The sequence below is a fragment of the Garra rufa genome, chromosome 18, assembly GCF_049309525.1.
Source record: "Garra rufa chromosome 18, GarRuf1.0, whole genome shotgun sequence".
Lineage (NCBI taxonomy): Eukaryota > Metazoa > Chordata > Actinopteri > Cypriniformes > Cyprinidae > Garra > Garra rufa.
In genome coordinates this window covers 31,084,561-31,099,891 of record NC_133378.1, presented here as the reverse complement: position 1 = coordinate 31,099,891, position 15,331 = coordinate 31,084,561, and the positions used below count along the sequence as shown (strand labels likewise).

General features: G+C 35.2%; 1 protein-coding gene across 1 annotated transcript in view; it reads left to right on the top strand.

Moving 5' to 3' along the window:
• The window catches only part of LOC141290596 (rap guanine nucleotide exchange factor 4-like), a 30,279-nt gene extending 15,828 nt beyond the window's left edge, over positions 1-14,451 (top strand). Inside the window, exons 3-8 of the mRNA XM_073822711.1 lie at positions 1,862-1,906; positions 11,485-11,591; positions 11,796-11,917; positions 13,610-13,790; positions 14,158-14,242; positions 14,329-14,451. Of these exons, the coding sequence (XP_073678812.1) occupies positions 1,862-1,906; positions 11,485-11,591; positions 11,796-11,917; positions 13,610-13,790; positions 14,158-14,242; positions 14,329-14,451 (663 nt within the window). The remainder of the gene's footprint in view (positions 1-1,861; positions 1,907-11,484; positions 11,592-11,795; positions 11,918-13,609; positions 13,791-14,157; positions 14,243-14,328) is intronic.
• Positions 14,452-15,331: the final 880 nt, after the last annotated feature.

Below are 15,331 nucleotides of genomic sequence, written 5' to 3'. Positions count from 1 at the left end.
AGATCAGAGCTGCTGGCAATTGTTGTTAGTTAATGACTGGACAGAGCACCGAAACCTCGAGTGCCTCTTGAACAGGAATCCAATCAGATATGCATGCTTACAACCTGGTCATTCTCAAGTATGCGATCCAGTTCAGCTGCTTGAAATCACTCGAATGCTTCCTCTTTTCTAGTGTCTTTTCAATTTTCAACAACATAATGTGGATTAAAGGAATAGTTCTCTCAAAAATTAAATGTCCGTCACTGTTAGTCTGTTAGTCATTGTTTATGTGAATAGACTTTATCAATATGTGTGAAATTAATGTATTATTCACAGATATTACACTGTTCTGCTGAATACACAACTTCATCCGAGGTCTTTAGTAAAATATGTTATCCTAAATATAACTACGACTTTTTAATCTTACAGTTCCAACCTTTTTTCCCTCACAATTCAGAGTTTCTAGCAGAAATGTAAGATATAAACTTGTAATTCTGAGAAAAATGTTAGACCTTTAAGAAATAAACTAATAATTCTGACTTTTTTTGTTGCAATTCTGAGTTTATATTTCGCAGTTTTGACATTTTCTCTGAATTCTGAGTTTACATCTTAATTTAAATTTGCGACTTTTTATCTCAATTCTGACATTTTTTTCCTCTTGCAGTTGAGTTTATCTCACAATTTAGACTTTACTTCTCAAAATAAACTCAGAATTGGTAGTTAACATTGTACAAATCTGACTTTTTTTTCTCAGAACTGCAACAAAAAGTCAGAGTTGTGAGATATAAACTCAGACTTCTGACTTTTTTTTTCGCAATTCTGAGTTTCTATCTCGCAATTTTGACATTTGACAGTTTCTTCTTTTTCTCTTCTCAATTCTTTTTTCTCAATTCTGACTTTTCCCTTGCAACTGTATTTATCTCTCGCAATTTTGTCTTTTCTTTTCAGAATAAACTCGCAGTTAGAACTTAACATTGCACAAATCTGATTTTTTTTCTCAGAACGGCAAGAAAGTCGTCAGAATTGTGAGATATAAACTCAGAATTCTGACTTTTTCTCACTATTCTGAGTTTATATTTTGCAATTTTTACATTTTCTTTAAAGTCTGAGTTTACATCACACTTATTTTGGCCAAAAAAGTTACAAATTTCAACTTTATAATCTCATTTCTAACCTTTTTCCCCTTGCAATTGTGTTTATCTCTCACAATTTAGACTTTTCCTCTTAGAATAAACTCACAATTGGAAGTTAACGTTGCACAAATCCGACTTTTTTCTCAGAACTGCAAGAAAAAAAGTTAGATATAAACTCAGAAGGAGAGATAAAGCGAATTGTGGGCTTCCATACATATCTACCGCACTGTCTAATGCTTTGCATTTTGCACATTTTTTTCACATTTGTTAATTAGTCAATCAAGTTGTTTTGCAAAGACAAAGGATACACCTCTCAAACACAGTCTCTGTCCCTCTTGCACTATGCATGCTTACAGAGCCAAACATTCCTCTTGAATTCTTGTGTGAATCTTAATTACATTATGGCAGGTTATTAGTCTTTGCTGAGAGCGAGGCAGGTGGCAAAGATCATGTGCAGTGCTAGTGTCAAATGCCACACATGGCGGCATTAGTCTGGCATGTCTTCAGGCATTCTTTAGCCCTTGGTGCCTTTGTTGTATCGTGTTTTAATACTTTCTACACTCTACATGGACAGAATGGCATTCTGCCAGTCACAGATTGATTGTATAATCTCTAATAATCTCTATAATACTTTAAAACTAGATTTAGGGCCTGTGTAATATACACTTCCACAATGCTAGAGCAAGAACTCAACTGCAGTTTCAATTCTTATCATTAAACTCTTTCTCTCTCTATTTTTCTCCAAACAGACACCTCTGCCAGAGGCAGTGGATACACAAGACACCATCAAACAGGTATGAAGGTCTTTGAACAATGGCCTGGGTTTTGTACATGTTGATAAGCCTTAAAGGGACAGTTCACCCAAAACTGAAAATCCTCATATTGTTCCAAACTATGATTTTCTTTCTTCTGTGGAACACAAAAGGAGGATTTTTAAACAAAGTAGTAGTTGTTTTACATGCATTTACAATGAATGAAGACTGAAGCTTTAAAAAGGAGATAAAAGTACCATAAAATCGGCTACTCATTAAGTCAGATGATAACTTTGTGAAGGTAAGACCAAAATTTAAGTTACACAAGCCACCTTTTTAATGATGCTTTTGCATCCTTTTTTTTGCAACTTATACAGATGAAAGAAAGAGATACAGGTTTGGAACAACATGAAAATGAGTAAATGACAACGGAATTTGAATTTTTAGTTGAACTATCCCTTTAAATAAGCTCCAGTAAAACTCTTCATAGGGATGTGTGGCATCTCTTTCACAAAAAGCATGCTTTTATCTTCACACCTCTGACCGCCATGTGTTTATAATATCATGCGCACAGAGAATATAAAGGGTAGCGCTCCGTACAATATAGTTAGGGCATAAAAGGGCTGATGAAATTCTAAATATGGCTCCAAACACATGTGACATACAATATTACACATCTTGTGGAGTAGTTTTGCCCAGATGTCAAAACATCTCTCCAGAATGGGTGAGGCTGCAATAAATGGATAAAACAGATTCATTTTGTTTTTGACAAACAACCATAATTGCTTATTATTATTATCATCATCATAATGTTTAAAACACAGGTCTGTAATTCCATCTGAGTGTCATTTCAAGTGGATTGCAAATGAAATCATAGATATTTCACCGCTCTTTTTCACTACTCCAGGCAGTTCTAGCATTGCAGTGTCAACTCCCTTTGCTCATATGATACATGTCCCTTCAGTATCATGTGATCCCCTGAGGGAGAAAGCCACTGTAAATATGTTGTTGTACTGGCTCAGGCTCTCAAATGTACAGTATATCTTCAAAATCTTGTTAAACTAGGTCAGCTCTGTATCAGCATCATTTAAGTACCAGTGAGACAATTGTTTACCTGCAGTAAAAGTTGCAGCTAAGATACAGTTGAAGTCAAAAGTTTAAATACACTTTGCAGAATCTGTAAAATGTTAATTATTTTTGCAAAATAAGAGAGATCATACAAAATGCATGTTGTTTTTTTATTTAGTACTGAGCTGAATAAGATATTTTACATAAAAGACATTTACACATAGTCCACAAGAGAAAATAACAGTTGATACCTAAATGATCCACAGCTGTGTTTTTTTTTAAGTCATAGTTGTTCATGAGTCCCTTGTTTGTCCTAAACAGTTAAACTGCCTGCTGTTCTTCAGAAAAATCATTCAGGTCCCACAAATTATTTGGTTTTTCAGCATTTGTGTGTATTTGAACCCTTTCCAACAATGACTGTTTGATTTTGAGATCCATCTTTTCACACTGAGGACAACTGAGGGACTCATATGTAACTATTACAGAAAGTTCAAACGCTCACTGTTGCTTCTGAAGGGAACACAATGTATTACAAGACGGGGGTGTAAACTTTTGAACAAAATGAAGATGTGTACATTTTTCTTATTTTGCCTAAATATCATATTTTTTCCATTTATTTCTGCCCTTCAGAAGCTACAGAAGATACATGTTTTCCAGAAGACAAATTATGTTAAATTTACCCTGATCTTCAAAGTTTTAATGCATCATGTTTCCTTCTGGAGCATCAGTGAGCATTTAAACCTTCTGTAATAGTTGCATATGAGTCCCGCAGTTGTCCTCAGTGTGAAAAGATGGATCTTAAAATCATACAGTCATTGTTGGAATAGGTTCAAATACACAATAATGCTGAAAACCCAAAGAATTTGTGGGACCTGAAAGACTTTTCTGAAGAACATTGGGCAGTTTACCTGTTCAGGACAAACAAATACAGCTGTGGATCACTCAGGTAACAACACAGTATTAAGAATCAAGTGTATGTAAACTTCTGAACAGAGTCATTTTAACATCTTTTATGTGAAATATCTTATTCAGGTCAGTAATAATTAAAAAATAACATACAATTTGTATGATCCCTCCTATTTTGGTAAAATAATTAACATTTTGCAGATTCTGCAAGGTGTATGTAAACTTTTGACTTCAACTGTAATTCAGCATCAGAAGAATTTAATGAGAAATGTCTGAGCACAGATTTGCCCCCCCATATGCTCCACCCAAACCCCACCTTAGTTCATTCAACCTTATCTATCATTCCTCAAAGCACTGTCAATGATAATTGAGAATTATTCGCAGCTAAACATATGCATAGCTATTGTTTCTATTCTGCTTATCTTATGAGCAGCTGCCTAACCCATTGAAACCTCAAATGAGTCTGATTTGTGACTTAAAAGCATACACTTAATCACCATAAATGCCTATTTCATTTGCACACACCTTTCTGTTCTTCTCTTATGCAATTCTGCTTTAAAACACAAAGGGGGTGGATGTCGAAAAACCAGAGAAAAGGCATCTGAAATGCTTTTCGTTTTTCAGTATATGGTTTTGAGCAGACATCTGGGCTTGCATATTTGAGTATTGGTCAGTGTCGAATGGGAGAAAAGGCAATATTGCCAAGGATTTAAATGTGGTTTATCAGGGCTCTGGACAGACGTTTCATCTGTGGAATGCTCTCAGCTCCTGGAGTGTTTTTTTGTAGGCACAATGATTTCTGGAGTGTGTTCCTCTGAGCAGAAAGAGAACAATATAGTGTTTTCATCTGAGCCCTCAGATCTTTTCTGTTATTAATGGTGCTTTTTAAGGCACGCATTACTATTTAACTCATTATTAACTCATAGTTAAAGCAATAAGTAGAGTAATAAAAATAAGGGTTTTCTAAAGCCCTAACCTTCTATATTTATACTGTATTTCAGCTTTAAATTACAAAATTGTTTTTAAAACTTTAGTTAACAATAATATCCTTTAGAAGTTCATAACCATTATGCGCCCTGAGTGGCTCCGGTGTTTCTGATATGATTCCTGCCCACCTCTATTGTGAGTTTGCTCTGTAATGTACGGAATGAAGGCTCACCAAGGTCACACCATCACGACTGCCTCCGCTGTTACCGTCGCCCACAGATGGAAAACACAGCCTGTTTCCTCCCCACACAACAGAGGAGGACGGGTCTGTTCTGCTGCTACTTCAAAACCCCATGCGTGTGGGTGACTAACACTTGTATACAAAGGAAGCAGAACCACATCCCCAACAAGTCTCTATAGTAGAGGTATTGTGTTAGAATCTTGCAGTGCTTAGTTGGGTGAGGCTCTGTTGTTTTGTTGAATGGCTATTCATATTCATACAAACAGGGATGAACAATAAGGATGTTTTCCAGTAGTTCAGATGGTGCATTTTTTCTGACCACACCACAAAAAATTTCAGTTTTAAAGATTTTGTCACATAATTCAAAATTACCATTGTTTTATTTATGAAATATATTATTGCATTTTATAACTTTTATTGCTTATTTACTACTTTTATTACTTATTTATTACTACTTAAACAGTTTTCTTATAATTAAAATAATTTAATAGGTTTTTAATTTGTAGCTTAAAATTTGACATTATTTACATTTGTGACCTTAGACCACAAAACCAGTCATAAGGGTCATTTTTTTAAACTGAGATTTATACATCATCTGAAAGCTGAATAAATAAACTTTGCATTGCAATACTTGGCCAAGATACAACTATTTAAAAATCATAAATCTGAGACTGCAAAAAAATCTAAATATTGAAAAAATCACTTTTAAAGTTGTCCGAATAAAGTTGCAATGCATATTACTAATCAAAAATGAAGTTTTGATATATTCATGGTAGAAGATTTACAAAATATCTTCATGGAACATGATCTTTACTTAATATCCTAATGATTTTTGGCATTAAGAAAAATTTATATTTTGACCCATACAATGTATTTTGGCTATTGCTACAAATATACCTGTGCTATTTAAGGTTTTGTGGTCCAGGTTCACATTTTATTCATTTATTTATTTATTAATGTAACTTTATAAATTACAAGTACAAATCATTCTTAAAACCTAATTTATATAAGCCAGCTATAGCTCTGAACTAAACCTTCATAATCACACATCTATATTGTACAGTAAGTGCTACCTGCTGCCTTTCTACATTGTTTAGGTGAGTGTTTGTATAGCAATCTGACCTACACTTGAACAATGCCATCCTTTCCCTTTGGACAAACACTTGGAGACACGTGGAGACGTCGCATAAGCAGTGTTCTGTGACCTGGTAGTTTGGAGCTCTCCTTAGACACACCTGAGAGAATCAGAAAAGCAAGAATATCAGGGGTTTTTTTTTTTAAGAAATCAATTTCTTTCAATCAACTTTCATTTAGCAAGGATGCAGTAAATTAATCAGACATGACAAGTAAAAGCTTTTACACTGTTACATTTATATTTCAAATGAAATACTGAAGAGACTTATTTCAAAAACATTTAAATGATCTTAGTGTCCCTAAACTTTTGAATGGTAGTTAATCCACTAAAAATGATGCAAGACATTCACCATGCATTTTTCACTGTGCATTTACAAATGATACACTCTAAAAAATGCTGGGTTAAAAACAACCCAACGCTGGGTGAAATATAGACTAACTCAGCAATTGGGTTGTTTTTGACCCTTCTCGGTAGTTTTATTTAACTCAACTATTGCTTAAAAATTACTATATTTGAACCCAAAAAATGAGAAAACTGGAGTGTAACCTCTAGTAATTTTGTCTGATTTTTAATTTCCAACCTATTTTGGGTTCCTTTTAAAGTCCCCATGAAATCAAAATTGAAGTTTTATGACTTTTAGTATGAATATGTTAGCCTTGAGTGTGTTCCAAAACAATGACAAAATTTGCATTTACAAGTTATAAGCATTTAAAGCTTACAGTCTATAACTTCCACTAAAATGGATCAACGATTTTGATGAAATCATCTTGCACTTCAGCTTTTCATCAAATTTACTGTCCAATCAAATGCTCTCTAGATTCCAAAGCATCCCACCCCCTAAATTATAAACAGATGCTGAAGCTGCGGCTGAGATTGGACTTTTGTTTACAGAGTTAGTATTTTCTGTACGGTAAATGGCATGTAGTGCACTATATAGGGGATAGTGAATGATTCAGACAGTGTAAATATGCTTTCCATTGGGGTTATACAAGTCTGGTTTCGTGTTGTGTCACACAAACCACCGCAATGTGCAAACAATCTGCTCCAGTCCAGAAAAAATTATAGCACAGAGCAGATTGTATTTGTGAATTGGCGTAGACCACAAAACGTATCAGAATTTTACACAGAATGCTATATTTTATAGCGATATGGATGAACTGTCATACACTGTTAAATGTGGATTTACCAAGCTCAACGGCTCTGGCCCAGCTGTGATATTAACGAAACGCTACTGGTCATTTTTAAAAAGGGGGCGGGACCTGTCTCCTGTTTTAGTTAAAATTACATTAACACAAAGAATAATGCTGCATGTTTCAAAGCACTTCAATAGACCTTTAAACCAGCCATATAGTATTTTTTAGTATTAATAGTTGAGTTAAATAAAACTACCCAGAAGGTACCCTATCGCTGGGTCAAAACAACACAGTTGCTAGGTTTGTCCATATTTCACCCAGCATTTTTATATGGCCGTAATATGTACATTAAATACTGAAATTGATATCTAGGTTAAAATGGAGAATGATTTAAGAGTAGCCATGCTTCTTGTTGTCACAGGTATCCTATGATACATCTAATCCCAAGTGTTCAAGAGAGTAGTCAAAGTCAGTGATCCACAGTGAAGTAATTATTCCCCTGGAGACTGCAGAATGCTGGGAATAGGTTGCCATAGGCTACTGTTCCCATCTATACCCTCATCTCCAGGGACAGAATCATGAAGCAGAGATGACAGGAGAGAGATTTACATGCTCAGGGTCTGCAGACACAGTGTCTGGGCATACGCTGGGTAAAATGAGCTAGATGGAGAGTTCTGCAGCATGTCAGTCTCAAAGAATACAGACTGGATGTAGGTTGACCACATTTACTAGAACTGTGCTGCTTAGTTGGCTAAACTACTTAGATACTATTAACCAAATGAGTTACATTAAGCAGAGAACTGTAACTCTGAAATTGCCCCTGGGTGTTATGTACAGTACTGTCCTTGAGCAGCATTTAATGAAGTGGTCCTGTGAGAACAGCAGTGTCGATGTGGCCTCCCTTTGGACTGAAAAGACAGGTCAGCCGATCCCCCACGGGTCAGAAGCCAATTACATCACCGTGACTGACCGACCAGGCCAGGGGCCTCCGAGAAGGGGCACACGCCACCGCCCTCAGCAACAACCACAACAAATAAAGTGTGAGAAATGAAGGCAATTCAAGTTCAAGACCTCATCCTGGGACAAAATGTTCTGTGGAGGAACAGAACAAACAAATAAAGCTTCAGACTTTCCGTAAAATCACAAGACTAAAGAATGAGACAACTCGGGTGGAGCAAAAGCATGAGTCCTAATCCACATATTAGCCATTCCAAATAATATGCAATATTGCAATATGTGTTTAAATAAGATATTAAACTTTTTATCTGATTTCCTGTAGATTTCAATAAGTTTGTATACAGTTGAAGTCAAAAGTTTACATTCACCTTGCAGAATCTGCAAAATGTTAATTATTTTACCCCAAATATGAGGGATCATACAAAATGCATGTTGTTTTTTATTTAGTACTGACCTGAATAAGATATTTCACATAAAAGACGTTTACATATAGTCCACAAAAGAGAACACAGTACATTGAATTTATAAAAATTACCCCGTTCAAAAGTTTACATACACTCTATGCAAGTATTACAGAAGGTTCAAACTCTTACTGATGCTTCAGAAGGAAAAACAATGCATTAAGCCAGGAATGTAAACTTTTGAACGGAATGAGCATTATTTTGCATAAATATCATGTTTTGTCCATTTTGTACTGCCCCTCAGAAGCTACATAAGATACTTACATGTTCCCAGAAGACAAAATAAGTTAAATTTACCCTGATATTCAAATTCCAATTTGAATTAATGCATTGTTTTTTCTTCTGATACATCAGTGAGCATTTGAACCTTTTTTAAATCTTAAAATCATTGTTGGAAAGCATTCAAATACACAAAGATGCTGAAAAACCAAAGAATTTCTGGGACCTGAATGATTTTTCTGAAGAACAGCAGACAGTTTAACTGTTCAGGACAAACAAGGGACTCATGAACAACTATGACTTAAAAAAAAACACAGCTGTGGATCATTTAGGTATCAACTGTTATTTTCTCTTGTGGACTATATAAGTCTTTTATGTGAAATATCTTATTCAGCTCAGTAGTAAATGAAAAATATCATGCATTTTGTATTGGTAAAATAATTAGTTTGGTAAAATAAATAACATTTTGAAGATTCTGCAAGGTGTATGTAAACTTTTGACTCCAAATGTATAAATAGATACTTTTATTCAGCAAGGATGCGTTAAATTGATCAAAAAGACAGCAAAGACTTCTTTTTGTAAAGACAAATATCCATTTCAAAGAATCATGGGAAAAAAATTATCACAAAAATATTAAGCAGCTGAATTGTTTTCAAAATTGCTAATAATAAGAAATGTTTCTTGAGCATCAAATTAGCATATTAGAATGATTTCTGAAGGATCATGTGACACTAAAGACTGGAGTAATGATGCTGAAAATCCAGCTTTGTCTCATAGGAATAAATTACATTTTACATTTTTTAAATCAGTTATTTTAAATTGTAATATTATTGCACAATATCACTGTTTTTAATGATCAAATAAATGCAGCCTTTATGATATATTTTTTTTTTACCAACCACAAAGTTTTAAACGTTAGTGCTTTGGACCAATAAGCAACCACCTAGCTAGCAACCACACAGCAATGCCCGACAACTGCTCGCAACACCCTAGCATCACGACAGCAAGTTTCCTTTAGCAAATGCACAAATGGCTATCAGTGTTACTTGGGTTGCTGTGCTGTTATGGCCACATGTAACAGCTTGAGGCGTTTGGCTTTGAACTTGGAGCTTTTGATGTTCTGAAGCATAAATGCAAAAATGAGGGTTATTTTGGTGTGTGTGATCTCTACTAAAACCACTTCAATCACTTACATAGTGTCATCGGTAAAAAACTGCACGCTATGTTTCTAAATATATTTTTAACTAGCTTAACTAGCAAGCCTGTTTTTGTTAGTGCAAACCAGCACTAAAACAGAACTTAATGCCAGTCTAAGCAGGGAAATCTTAAATACCTAACTTTTACTGCAATGCTTGCCATCCCAACTTCTTCATATCCTCCTATGTTTGCCTCCACTTCAACAGAAGTTTGTTTTTTCTAACAGAGTGTCAATGCGCCAAACCAGTTTTATCACGCAGAAAAAAAACCAAGGCTGCGTAGCAACAACGGTGGCATGCTTCAGTAGTTCAATAAACCGTAGCTTCAATCAATGAGGTTGAGTTCGTACACTCCAGTTTTCTCAGTCTGTTTGGGAGCTGGAGCGGGACACACTGTCTGCGGGGGGTCCAACAGAACGAAGGGTGGGAAAGGAGGAGATGTGGAATGAAAACACAAGTCCTGAAAGGGAGGGATGGATGAAAACAGAGCAAGTTGATAAAAGGAAAACAGACAAGCGGAGAAACAGCTTCCATACGGGGGAGGAGTGCGAACGGTAGCGAGATTCAGTTTGGTAAATTCAACACGGCGGAGGAGGTGTTGGAAAAAATGTGGCAGGTTCTCACCCTCCACTCACCTGTTCAGTACAACACCAACTCGCTGTGTTTCTATACGGCTAATATGGTTGTAAAGGAAATTTTGTGTATGAATGTAAACACAAGAGTAAACATTTCCAGTTTTCTTTTGGAAATGAGCAAACTTGTATCGAATTCAAACAACATTAAACAGCAAATGCAATGCATTTAACTTACATGATGTGGCGTATTTAGTGGGAAATAATTAGGGTGGGATATATCCATTGGGATTTTGTGGGACAATTTAGTTGATTGGGTTGATTGTCACTTTCCCACCCTCGTCCGGACAATCCCTGACCATATTTAAGAGGTCACTTAACTGCATCCTACCTAAAAAATTCTATGCTTTCACTTTTCCTTTCACTTAGTTCACCCAAAAAAGGAAATTTTCTGTCAGTAATTACTCACTATCTTGTCGTTCCTAACCCGAAAGACCTTCGTTCATCTTCGGAACAAAAATTAAGATATTTTTGTTGAAATCCAAGAGCTTTCTGTCCCTGCATAGACAGTAACGCAACTACCACGTTCAAGACCCAAATTCAAGACCCAAATCAAGACCTTAATTTTGACAAGCTATGAGAATACTTTTTGTACACAAAGAAAACAAAAATAACGACTTAATTCAACAATTTCTTCTCTTCCGTGTTAATCTTTCCAGTCTCATCCTGATTGCCAATAACAATGGCAGTAAATGGCAGTAATAAAAAGTGTTTATTACCTTTTTTTCCTCTTTGTCTCCATCAGTTTTTATCCGATCGGATCCTGAAGGCTGCGCGGGTGGTTTACAGCACTCTGATGGAGCGTAACCCAGGCCTGATAAGAGACAGAAAACATCATCTTAAAACATACAGGTGCATCTCTTGCTCTGTCTGTCATGTGCTTGTGCTTGCTTTCTGACTGTGATGGAAAAGTCAGTCATGATTTTTAGGAAGCCATTTAGCATCCTTTGGAGAAACAAATAAATCAGCTTACATGATTGAACAGTAGAGACATGCAGATAAATGTGTGACACTTTAAATTAAGACTGCTTTTTGGTACTTTGGTTTGTCTCACAGACAGTGCTGCAGTGGGAAGGAACTTGTGGATTGGCTAATGAAACTCAATGACTGCTTCCAGTCTCGGAGTCAGGCAGTCGGAATGTGGCAAGTTTTAGTGGATGAGGGCATCCTGAGTCATGGTGAGCATTAACAACATTGTTTATAGATATCAACTCAAGATCATCTCCATTGTTTGCATGCTTTCTCTTTAGAAAAATGGTACTATGGCATAGTGATGGTATCAGATTGTAATACTGTGGCACTTTGATATACAGTTGAGGTCAAAAGTTTACATACACCTTGCAGAATCTGCAAAATGTTAATTGTTTTACCAAAAACCATGTTATTTGTTATTTAGTACTGACCTGAGTACGATACTTCACATAAAAGATGTTTACACATAGTCCACAAGAGAAAATAATAGTTGAATTTATAAAAAATTACCCTGTTCAAAAGTTTACATACACTTGATTCTTAATACTGTGTTGTTACCTGAATTATCCACAGCTGTGTGTGTGTGTGTGTGTGTGTGTGTGTGTGTGTGTGTGTGTGTGTGTTTAGTGATAGTTGTTCATGAGTCCCTTGTTTGTCCTTAACAGTTAAATTACCCGCTGTTCTTCAGAAAAAAATCCTTCAGGTGCTTAAAATGTTTTTTTTTAGCATTTTTGTGTATTTGGACCCTTTCCAACAATGACTGTATGATTTTGAGATCCATCTTTTCACACTGAGGACAACTGAGGGACTCGTATGCAACTATTACAGAAGGTTCAAACACTCATTGATGCTATAGAATGAAACACAATGCATTAAGAGCCAGGGGTGCATTTTTCTTATTTTGTCTAAATATATATTTTTTCATTTAGTACTGCCCTTCAGAAGCTACAGACACGTTTTCTAGAAGACAAAATAAGTTACATTTACCCTAAACTTCAAATTCAAATGTTTTTACCCCCGATGTTTTTCCTTCTGAAGCATCAGTAAGTGTCCTTAGTTGTCCTCATACAATCATACAGTCATTGCTGGAAAGGGTTCAAATACACAAAAATGCTGAAAAACCGGAAGGACTTTTCTGAAGAAAAGCGGGCAGTTTAACTGTTCAGGACAAACAAGGGACTCATGAACAACTATCACTAAACAAAATATGTGACCCTGGACCACAAAACCAGTCATAAGGTTAAATTTTACAAAACTGAGATGTATATATAATATGAAAGCTCAGTAAATAAGCTTTCTATTGATGTATGGTTTGTTAGGATAGGACAATATTTGGCCGAGATACATCTATTTGAAAATCAGGAATCTGAGGGTGCAAAAAAAATCAAAATCCTGAGAAAATCACCTTTAAAGTTGTCCAAATTAGGATCTTAACAATGCATATTACTAATCAAAAATTACATTTTGATATATTTACAGTAGGAATTTTACAAAAAAAATTTCATGGAACATGATCTTTACTTAATTTCCTAATGATTTTTGACATAAAAGAAAAATCAATAATTTTGACCCATGCAATGTATTTTTGGCTATTGCTACAAACATACCCCAGCGACTTAAGACTGGTTTTGTGGTCCAGGGTCACATATAAGGTAAATTCAAGCAACAACACAGTATTAGAAATCAAGTGCATATAAACTTTTGAACAGGGTAATATTTATAAATTCAACTAGTATTTTCTCTTGTGGACTATATGTAAACGTCTTTTATGTGAAATATCTTATTTAGGACGGTTCTAAATAAAAAATAACATGCATTTTACAATGACCAAAAAACTGCTATTACCATATCTGAATATACTGACTAACTGACAACCAATGTCTCTGTCAAATGTGCAGTGAAACCAGAGTTAAACTTCCATGACAAAGACACACAGTTTTACCGCTTCATGGAGGCAGAGTTTGAACTTAATCACACGACTAACGAGAAAGACTCCAAAGATGATGAACTCCAAGAGAGTTTATCGCTCCTGGTCCAGATGGGTCCAGATGCTCTTCTGACTATGATACTGCGAAAATGGTAGGAAACCAAAAATTGTGCCAAAACAGTCTGAAAAAAAAAACAACAACAAAAAACAAGCATAAACAGTTACTGCCACTTAAAGGTGAAGTGTGTAATTTCTGTGCTGCTAGACTCACCAGACGAAGGAGCTTGCTAAATATAAATATAAACTTTAATTAAACAGTTTAATTAAAAAAAATTGACTTCCCAATACACACTAATGTCAAAATCAATATCAAATTAAGTCTAACATGACAAGCACTATATTTGTGACAGATATAGTTGTCTGCATTTCAACATTAAAAAAAGTTACACACTTCACTTTTAATTTCTATTATAAACAGCGTATTATATCTGTGTGTAATTATCTGTGTCCACATTTTAGCCCAAGCCAGAGAACTCCAGAGGATCTGGAAGTTATTTACGAAGAACTTCTGCACGTCAAAGCTGTGGCCCACTTGTCTACATCTGTGAGTCAACAATCGCTGACAGCCCTCATGTTTGTTTGTGCCACAAATCTTCATTCATCCCTCATTTCTTTCATTCTTTCCCGTAGGTTCGGAAGGAGCTGGCAGCAGTGCTGGTTTTTGAAAGCCATGCCAAGGCGGGAACAGTCTGTGAGTGTGAAAGCAATGATGACATTTCATTAGTGGTGGGCGGGAAGAAGAAACACTGCTAATATTGAATTTGCGCTTAGCCAGAGTAAAAATGAGCAGCAAACTTTCTGTTTAGAAACCATAGACAGACAGCATGCGAATGAGATGATTAAATCATTTTATTGTGTAATTCTCTCGTTATGTGATGAACTGGATGATTGACATCCTAATATCAGCAAACTGAGAGACAAAGGGAAAAGAAATGAAGGCACTTACAGGACGTCTGGCGTCAATGTAGCAGTCATTCATGTGTAGTGAATAGCACGAGTAGGAAGCAGACACTGATAATTATCTAATAGGGTAGTTTAGTCACTTTTAAAATCTGTCAAGTTTCATAAGCTCAGATTCGTTTAGCTCTTTTTTTATTTTTCAGATATATTTATATTGCAGTATGATTTTACATTACAATTTGAAAATAAGATTCAATTACTTTTAAATAGATCCAGTGGATATCTATTTTTAGTTATTAGGATTAACATAAAAATGAAAGATAAAACCAATTTTTCATCTGTAATGAAATGTACACTACCAGTCAAAAGTTTTTGAACAGTAAGATTTTTAATGTTTTTTTAAAAAGTCTCTTCTGCTCACCAAACCTGCATTTATTTGATCCAAATTACAGCTAAAACAGTAAAACTGTATAATATTTGTACAATTTAAAACAACTGTTTTCTATTTGAGTGTATTTTAAAATGTAACTTATTCCTATGATTGTAAAGCTGAATTTTAGCATCATTACTCCAGTCACATGATCCTTCAGAAATTATTCTAATATTCTGATTTGCTGCTCAAAAACATTTATTATTATTATGTTAAAACCAGTTGAGTAGATTTTTTTTCAGGTTTCTTTGATGAATGGAAAGTTCAGAAGAACAGCATTTATTTGAAATACAAATCTTTTGT